The sequence below is a fragment of the Nothobranchius furzeri genome, chromosome 16, assembly GCF_043380555.1.
Source record: "Nothobranchius furzeri strain GRZ-AD chromosome 16, NfurGRZ-RIMD1, whole genome shotgun sequence".
In the NCBI taxonomy this organism is placed as follows: domain Eukaryota; kingdom Metazoa; phylum Chordata; class Actinopteri; order Cyprinodontiformes; family Nothobranchiidae; genus Nothobranchius; species Nothobranchius furzeri.
Window position 1 is genome coordinate 38264687 of NC_091756.1, and position 9989 is coordinate 38274675.

The 9989-nt window shown below is 42.9% G+C and overlaps 1 protein-coding gene across 1 annotated transcript; it reads right to left on the reverse strand.

Annotated features, from left to right (window-relative positions):
• Positions 1–1288: 1288 nt before the first annotated feature.
• Positions 1289–3820, reverse strand: adrb1 (adrenoceptor beta 1). The gene has a single exon (XM_015963127.3). The coding sequence runs from the start codon at positions 3110–3112 to the stop codon at positions 1745–1747; it is 1368 nt and encodes a 455-aa protein (XP_015818613.3). The 5' UTR covers positions 3113–3820; the 3' UTR covers positions 1289–1744.
• Positions 3821–9989: the final 6169 nt, after the last annotated feature.

The following is a 9989-nucleotide window of genomic DNA, read 5'->3' on the forward strand; positions in this document are numbered from 1 at the left end:
CATGGACAAGCGGGTTCAGACAATGGATGGATGGATGTTCTGATCCACAGGTTCAGGTTTGCCATGTATGAAGAATAATCTCCACATTTTAGACTTGTACAGTGAACAGGGAGGGACAAATATTACTGGAGTAAAAGTATTTTAAATGAAAGTTAGCAATGCAGGCCTCAAGTGCATGGGGGGCTAATGTTATTCTCATATTTCAAGAATTACAATATTATGTCTTAGTGAACATCAGTCTACATGATATTAAAATATTAAAATTGAAATTTATTTTTAAACAAAAAAAGTAAAATTTGGTGGTTTTAAACTGCTGTAAAATTGAAGTTTACTTTTCAAAGAATATAAGTAAATAACATAAAATGATGCTTTATTTTATACTCCTAATCTCTTTGATAATCTTTTAAACATAAAATTATTTGAATTGTTTGAGAACAGGAATTAATTCTGTGCAAATTAAGAACATTGATAAATGATCTCTGGTTAAATTTAGTCACACATTCAAAGGAAATTGGATCCCTTAAGGGATCTCTTAAATAAACTTTGTACTTTGTCCAGCACTTGTCTGAGCTTGCATTAGACTCTAAATTCTTAGATTCAGATCACCACATTTTTACATTTTAACGTTTAAATTTCACTTTGTATATTTATGTTTGATTCTAAGCATTTAGATTTTATTTTACACTCTTAGACCTGATTCAAAATATTTAGATTTAACTTTAATAGTTGCAGCCAAGTGTAAAATTTAGCTGTTATGTTACGTGTTATTTTCACAATCGGTGCCCCATACCAGTGTGCTTCCATTAAAACTTTGATTTGTGATGTTGTGGTATGGGAACAAAGTGAGTCAATAAACATCTATACATCTCATATCCCTGTTTAAAATTCATGTTATCCATATCTTTCCTTGGAGGCCAATCAGATTCCAGCTGTTCTCAGCCAGCAGGGAAGCATTTAACAGGCAGGCTATTAACAAATCCTGGGTTATTTTTAAACTTTGCATCTAGTTCAAAAAAGTATTATGTAAAAAATAAGAAATTACCATGGAGCAAAAGCCTGTGGATCAGGTTCTAATATAAAACCACTCACAGGAAATACAGCTCGAACAGAACTAAGCAATCAAAGGTTATTTTTATTTTCACAGACGTCAAAGCACCACCTTAAAACAGCTGGTAAAGCCGGAGACAGACAGAGGCTCGAGATTCCTCATTCCACACCACAAAATGCGCAATTATTGACCCCTCACTTGGTTATGTTGTAAAAGAACGCACCGAATAAATAAAAACACTTATTTTACATTATGTTTAATATAAACAAGTACCTGCCGTATAAATTGCACCGGCCTGTGAGGTAATTAAGAGCTTATTGGCATCCACGTTATGCGCGTTTTGGAGCGCCTCAGAGATCATTTTAGGAACACATTGTTTCCCATTATGAACAAAGGTATCAGCAAAACGTGATTCTTTTAATATTATAGCCACCTGGTCGACAGATCTGGAGTAAAAAGTCGCATCTGCAGTAATAAATCACCTTAAGGCTCGTGCGCTTTTGTGGAAAAAGCGCTTTGTGTTCTGTGAGCGCAAACCTTCGATTTTGGATTTATCGCATCGATGAATTAAGACCAAGATCTTTAACTGATTGTACAGACAACTCCACTTACAGCGAATGGTTTGGATTTTACGCGCATCCTTTCCTGTTTGTATATATTTTTAACTCTCCATCTGGATGGTTTTATTTATTTTCTTCACAGTTGTGATTCTGAGTGGGACAGTTTCGCTGTCCCCAACAGGCTGCTGTCGCTGTTGTCCAGGACGGCGCAGTCCGACCACATCTCCAAGGTCCCGGGCTCCAGCGCGGACACGAACCCGCCGGAACAGCGGGACAGGTCGCAGGAGCTGATGTGCAGCCTGCGGTCGGCTTGTCTCGGGCAGCACAGCAGCCTCTTGAAAGCCTTCCTGAAGTCCGGACTCCGGCAGTAGATGATTGGGTTAAAGGCCGAGTTCACGTACCCCAACCAGTTCAGGAACACGAAGAGGTTCTTGTCCACCACCTCTGCGCTGAACACCCGCACCACGTTGACTATGAAGAAGGGCAGCCAGCACAGAGTGAAAGTCCCCATGATGATGCCCAGCGTCTTGAGCGCCTTCTGCTCCCTCAGCGCCAGGATCTTGGACGGCCTCTTCTTGCACTTGGAGGTGAGTCCAGTCAGGGTGTTGTGAAACCTGCCCTCGCACTTGTCGATCTTCCTCAGCTGCTGCTTGGCCTCTCTGTACACCCGTGCGTAAACGAAGATCATGACCAGGAGAGGAATGTAAAAAGATATGATGGATGAGGAGATGGCGTACGCCCGGTTGGTGACAAAGTCGCAGCACTCCGGGTTCTCGTAGCAGGCTGTGTCCACGTTGTCGCGGGACCAGTGCATCAGGATGGGCAGGAAGGAGACCAGCGCAGAGATGGCCCACACCACGCACACCACCGCCTTTGCGCGAGCCTTGGTTAACAAGCTCTGGTAGCGGAAAGGTGAGGTGATGGCCACATACCTGTCTATGGCGATGACGCACAGGGTCTCGATGCTGGCGGTGACGCACAGCACGTCCACGGAGATCCAGAACTCACAGAAAAAGGAGCCGTAGAGCCAGGAGCCGCGCACCTCAAGCGCGGCGCCAAATGGCACCACCAGCAGCCCCATGATGAGGTCCGCGCTCGCCAGCGACACGATGAACACGTTGGTGAGCGTCTGCAGCCTCTGCGTCTTGGCTATGGCCACGATCACGAGGATATTCCCGAACACGATGGACACGACGATCAGACCCATCACCAGGCTCATCCCCGCCATCCACTGCTCCGACGCAGGTGAAGCGGAGCCCGGCGCCTCGCTCCCCGTGCCATTGTGGAGGTTCACCGGTGAGAACGCACCACCGTTCCCCATGACGGGCTGCTGCTCTGTGAGCTGGACCAGCTCGGTCTCATCCAGGCAGCGCTGTGCGGCGTTCACGCAGCTCTCATCCCATCGCGCGCCGACTCCACGGAGTGTTTTAGCTTCTCTCTCTGGATCTGCGCTCGAAACCGCGCCGGCCTGGACAGCGAGGTAGGCGGTGACATCACCGCTCATCACGGCCAATCAGAAAGTCCAGGGGACCCGCGGTCCCAGCGGTGAGGATCAGGAAACAAGCTGCACCTGAGAAAAGCAGACTTCCAGTCTTATTTTGCATGCACTGGACAGTTACTGAACATTCGCGATATTCTGATGAGAAATTGACCCATGAATTTCTTATCCTGCAAAACCCCACACTGTGGGAAAACGGTGCACCAAATATGGGAAACATCACAATGGTCCAGAGGGAATTCCCTCCTGTCACCACTTGCTATCACGTCCAGAACTTGTTTTTCTCCTTATATTTTTATCTCTGAGAATACATTCCTTAAACATGAGACTTGACCCAACACAGACCTGCAGACTGGCCTCACAGCTGCATAAAGAAGCGTTTGGCTCACAACCAGATTTTATTAAATGCATCAATGTAAAGACTCACCACTGTCCCACTTGAGTTTGTTTTAAATAAACTGGTCACTCTGCACCTGCTCAGCTGTTTAATTAATGTTAATGAGAGAATATGTGAACTACCTGGATCCGTCCTGTCTTGTATCATTGCTGCAGCGTGGTACAATGGTGTGGGGGAGATGTTCTTGTCCCACTCTGGACCCCCAGTGCCACCTGAGCCTGGTTTAAACACCACAGACTACCATGTCCATCCATGACCACGTGGACCCTAACCCATGCTACACTTTCAGCAGGATAAAGCACCATGTCACGAAGATCATCTGGTTTCATGACCATGAGTTCACTGGACTCCAACCATGTCCACAGTCAGATCTCAGTCCAGAACATGTGGGATGTGGTGGAACAGGAGACTCCCATCATGCAGCTGTGTGATGCTGTCATGTCAATATGGACCATAACCTTTGAGCTCTGAGTGATTGTACACCTTAGTCCACATCAGATGTGTAAATTTCCACCGGCCTCATGACAAACAGTCTGCACAAAAATGGAAAACAACAAAACTTTGTTTGTTTTTATGTGGACGATTTACGCTCCCGCCCATGAACCCAGCGACCCCACAGCTGAGGCTGCAACACAACCCGACCCAACACAACGAAGAGAAGTCAACATTCCCCCTTGACCTTTATGAGCAGCAGGATGCTTTTATTTTTTTCTTTTTTGACCTTGAAGTGTGGAGGCTGAAGCAAAGCCTTTTGATTATGATGTTTTTCCCTGCTGGCTTTTTGGTGGAACAATTAAGCGTCACACATTTGGAACCAGTAAAGGGTTAAGTCATTTCCTGTTCTCAGTGTTTTCCCTTCATTTGCACCATTAGAGGCAGAAACTTCTGATGAAGCAGAGAAAATAACCCAAGAACGGTACTCATGCATCACCGAGAGGAATATTAAATATTTCTCTTTGTGATGAAGTTGTTATGCATGGGTAACACCAACTTCTGATTCTGGAAAAACATTTAAACACACAGTTTTTACATACATGTGAGCTGAGCACAGAATAAATTAAGCTTAGAATGAAGTAATAACAGCTCTATTCTTGACTGTTTGAAATATTATGTAGTCAGCTGAAAGATTTTTAAGTGAAACACCCTAAAAATATTTCAATCTTATGTTTTGTTTTCTCAAATGATTCTGGTGTTTGTGACGGAGTCAGAGAAAAGGGCTGAAAGTTCCTTCAACATATTGTTAATTTTTCCTTGAATAAATGCAAAGAGCCACATTTTACGTTTATTATGTTAATGTATTTAGCAGACGCTTTTATCCAAAGCGACTTACAGTTTATAACCTATAGGGCATGTTGTGATCTGTGGGGGAAACCGGACCCGGAGGAAACCCACGCATGCATGGGGAGAACACACAACTCCACGCAGAAAGGCCGCTATGACTATACAGGTGATTTTATCTTCTTATAAACATGTAAGACTCTTATTATTTTGATTTGTTAAATTTAAGTATTTATTTATTTATTTTTTTTTACAAAAAGCAGAATCAACGGATGTAACACTAAAGCATGCAAACACTAATAGACTTCCTAAAATGAGTGGATAACCAGAATTGTTTTATTACCCAGCTGTAACTTCCAAATCGCAGCAAAGTTCCCATGTTTCCAAAATCCTGCAGAATCCCAATCGTTCCTTTTGAGTATCGGAGTGTGAGAATAGCCATGAAACATCTTCCATTGTATGAGACTCCCTCTTGGTGTCTCTGCATTTTCTACGATCTGCAGAAAACAGCCATTTTCCACCACTCAGGTCTGCAGCAACAGCCACTTACACAGGATGGCACACACTCACACAACTGTTTGTTCTAAAACTGTGGAGCCTCACATCTGGGTGGTTCCAGATGTGAGTTGTCTCACTGAGTCAGGATCCTGGAGCAGTAATCGCTTCAGCTTCAGACCCACAAAATAGCAATTTTCAAGCCATGTGACCCCAAATATCTCTGAATTAAGAATAAAGCCACGCCTAAACAGTGAACTGTTCTTTGGGAGTCTACCTGATCCCTGCTGGCCGAAGCTGGGAAAACACAAAAATGGCTACAACTCAGTCATTCTTTTCATTTATTGAGCCAGCATTCATTATAATAACAGCTAAAAGTAATTGGCATGATGCACTCTGAACACTATCTATGCATCCAACTGTTGGCGGGAGCCCTGCCTGATTAAAGATGGCCCCACAGCTAATCAACAATAGTAAACAACAACAACAACATGCCAGTTTTATAGATAATGGGCTAAAGAGTGGTTCCCACCACATACACAGCTTTAACTTTGTCATTGACAGTTGGAGCTATTGTACTAAGTTTTCTCAAGATTTGACACAAAATAAATATCTTCATCATTTTTGAACGGAAAACTATTCTGGTTTAGTTTTAAAGTGTTTTGCAGACATTCTTGCTCAGTGTTAACGTTTTTGGTTAGAAACTGGGCTGCTATGCTATCTCATGCAAAAGGAACCTGCTCAACCACTTTAAATAGACTTTGAAGGTTTTGAGTCATATTTCTGATTTTTGATTGTGATTTCTCCTATGACTGGCTAACAGCAATGCAACTCTACCACTGACTCAGTTTGCTCTGCGGTGTTGATGTTTTATCTCCACAAATAACACAAGCCTGGAGGAGTTCTGCTGTGTGGTGATGTTGCTAATGCTAATGTTAGCTTCTACTAGCTGAGACGTTCTCTGTTGTGTCCTGGACGCTAAACCAACAACAACCTTCACCGTTGTGAGTCAAGATGGGTGAGTTCATGGTTGTTGTGTGACAGTGTGACGTAGATCTGTCAGGCTTTTCAAATCCTATTTTCTATCAGAAGCTAATGCAGCAGATAGGTGTAGGAGACTATTTTCATATTCAGTCTGCATGAAAAACTCAGAGTGACTGATTATGATTAGGACTAATAATTATAAAATGTTCTTTTCAGTATTCCACACCTTAAAAATCACCATTTTATTGTGAATGTTGTAATCTATTTATAGATTTTCATGTTTATTTAGTCAAATTTCTGTTATTTTACATTTTGTTTTAAGCTACAGCCCCTTCTCCTTCTTCCTCAAAAGGCCTTGCCTTCTTCCAGGCCACAGTTGTAAATAAGACTGTTTTTGCCTTGTTGGATCAACACATATTTTTAGAAACTATTTTCTCAGTAAAACTTGCCCAGCATCACAGTCTATTCAGTAAAGTTAACTATGCAACAGGAGGAGTATTCTGCTCTGACCTAAAATAACACTTAGCCATTCTTCTCTGAATAGGACAGGGTCTAAATCCAATGTTTCTGATGTAAGTAAAGCCACGCTTTTGAATCTCTTTGATGTAATTGAACTTTTAATACTTTTGAACAACTCTCCTACTTTCTCTAAAGTGCTCTCTACCACCAAACAGCAGCTACCTCCCACACGTGTTCAGGTAGGTTCTGGATGCCGGAGGAAGAAAAGTGCAGCAGGTTTAGCTCGACCCCGCAGCTTGACCTCGTGTGAAAACAGGCAGAGAGCGAAAGGTCCAAGTTTGAAGCAGCTCAGGCCTGTGTACAGATCAAGCCTGAATAACTCTGCAGAGGCAGAGAAGCTGGTTTTCTGTTCAGGGTTCTCCACTCCTTTAGTTTAATCAGAGTCAGCAGAAGAGGTCATCCCTCCAACATGTGGAATCATAGCAGTTTTTGTCCCGTCAATGCATGAGCATGCTTCATGATGATGTTTCAAATAGCAAATGTGTGTGTGTGTGTGTGTGTGTGTAGTGGTGCACCTTTGCCTTTTAAAAGACAGATTAATAGAGTCAGAACAGTTTGCTCAAACCAGCAAACCAACGTCTAAGAATGAGTTGTGCAACAACTTCCTTGCCTTAGCTACAAATGTGCAGATCTTGTTGCAGTCTTGGATGTACTTAACCAGCTGTTTTTAAGTGTGTTTCTACATAGAAGGTACATTTACTCTCACGCCCATTGTAAATAACTCCCTGAAAAATAACATATCTATCCCTCAGGATTCATGAGCTACTGGTAAGTATAGATGCAACCAAGGCCAAAGTTTACTGCTGCTATCTTTCAAGTAACTCTCTGATCTGCAAATATTCACAGCGGCTCATGTAAATGTTATCTAGTCACCTCACACACCGCCAGTAGTTTTAAAGTAAGTATATATAGAAACTCCAGTTGGACTGGACCTGAAGATGGGGAGATTTAAACTGTTGTGGGACAGGAGACTGACATTAGTGTGAAGGATTGAAAAATGATGTATTAACATCTTTGTCATTTTAAGATCAGAGCTGCTTTCAGACAGCAGCAGTACTCTTTTGTTGCTATTCCCCCTCACAGTCTGCTGCAAGCCCCGATAGCAGGCAGAAAGCCCAGCAGCACCTTCGCACTACGCCAGTCCCGCCTCCAACAAAGTCCCCAAACTAAAAACAACCCACCACGCCAGAGACCTGAAGAGAGACCCCCTCGCTCCCACATGTCACCTGCAGCAGAACATGCTTCACAGTCTCCAATTACCCACAATCACAATGTCCATCTGGGTGCTTCCCCATTAAAAACAACTTTCTGCAAAAACTGCAACCTCAACCGGGTCAAGAAGAAGAAAATATCATTTCTAAAGTGCCTCTCAAGATAAAAATCACGAGGCGCCTCACAAAAACAAAAAATGTAAAAATATAAAAAAGAATTTAGACAATGGTTAAAAATGTATTTAAAATGAGCAAAAATAGGCAATTGTGATCAAAAAAAGGTTAAGAAAGAGAGAGTGAACAGGAAAGAGGGAAATCAAGACCAGAGTTCCTCCTCCCACAAGGGAGGGCCGGCCTGCAACCGCCCACCACCCGCTGCAGCTTATGACAACTTCCTCTCTTTGGCTCCTGTTTATAAGGAGAGCGCTGATTTGCTAACACACCCCAGCCTGCCATCATTGCACACCTGCCGCTCCTCCAGCCACCTCGCCAGCTTCTCCCCGCCCTGTGCTCTATATGCACAAAATTTTTTTTTACCTTTGAGATTCTAGCATCTGAGGAGCCTGAAATTAAAATACTTTGCAACTCCAGCTTTTAGCTCTTAGTTTTGATCAGAACTAATCCCCGTTTCTCTAAGCTGAAGCCATTCAAACATCCGTCTACAGCAGGTATAAACTGACCATGAACGAAACAGTCATTTTAATCATGGACGTAATTTTGGGGGGGACAGGGGGGACATGTCCCCCCCACTTTTTCCAAATTCAAGTTTTGACTCCTGCACTTTTTATCATCCAAAAACAATATTACTTTATATTAAACTGACACTGGTTGAGCTCTAGGACCAAGCGGAAAACAACCATTTGTGTTGAAGCCTGTTTCCCATTAGAGCATACTGTAAAGATCCCCCCCCCCCCCCCCGTGTCCCCCCCATTTCCAAAGTGAAAATTACGTCCATGATTTTAATAAGGGACTCTGTAACTTTTATGTTATCCATTCTTGTTTCTGTTCAATAAAAATAAATTAACCATTGAGTTTCCCAGTGAGTAAGAAAACTTAAGTTAAAACAAAATTCAAAACTTGTTTTTCTTGCATGTAAATCTCAAAAACAAAGTTGTGCGTTTTCTTGTCCTTCCTTTAGGACATAAAAAAGCCCTTTCAGAATCTGCTCCGGTTATTGTGGATGAATGCAAACAAAATGCAGAAAACTTGTTGACACAGCAGCCTGTAAAGTTGTAAGTCAATAAAACAGAGATAAACGACCTCCAAACGTCAGCGTCTGAGAAGAGTCCACTTAGTCAAACTGGAGTAGATAAATATGTTTATTAGTTAGATTTGTTTTCTTGCTGTGATGCATTAAGAAGACAATGCATGTACAAGGTCCTACCGGGGACAGGCGTCTTAAAAAGCAAAACAAAGCCATTATAGTTTGGGGGGGCTGGGCGGCGCGCTGACTGAACGTGTGCATTTCATTTCAATACAGCTCCTTTCATTACAGAACAGTAATGTTGTTGCTTCATAAGCGCCATCCACACAGACTCCGCCCCCTCCCCGAGGCACTTGGACCAAGTCATCTGAAATAAATATGAGGGTGACAAACATCATCAAACAGAAAGATGAACTAAACAACTCGTAGCTCTGAGGAGGATCCACATCATCGCTGGTGGAGCGTGTATTTGATGTCGTGTTCCCTTTGTTCAAGCACGGCGGTGAGATTTTAACTCCAGCTCGGCGTCATCAGTCCAACCTTATCGAGAACAGGCAGCTTAGTCATCACTTCGAACTTTTACAACAGTCTGATTCAAACAGGTCTGCAAGAATTAAGAGTATGATCAGCTGCACACAGGAAACACACACCTGGGAGACGGAGCTCCTGAAGGCACCATCCCAAACTCTTAAAATATGCAACAAACACATATTCTCCAGTGTGATTTCATAAACATGAGTCTCTGCATAGATAAGCATCCTTAACCCCACAGAACAGACAGATGACACTCATATC

Bases quoted from the DNA above. Each gene is read 5' to 3' on its own strand.
- adrb1 (XM_015963127.3), bottom strand. From the start codon at position 3,112: ATGAGCGGTGATGTCACCGCCTACCTCGCTGTCCAGGCCGGCGCGGTT.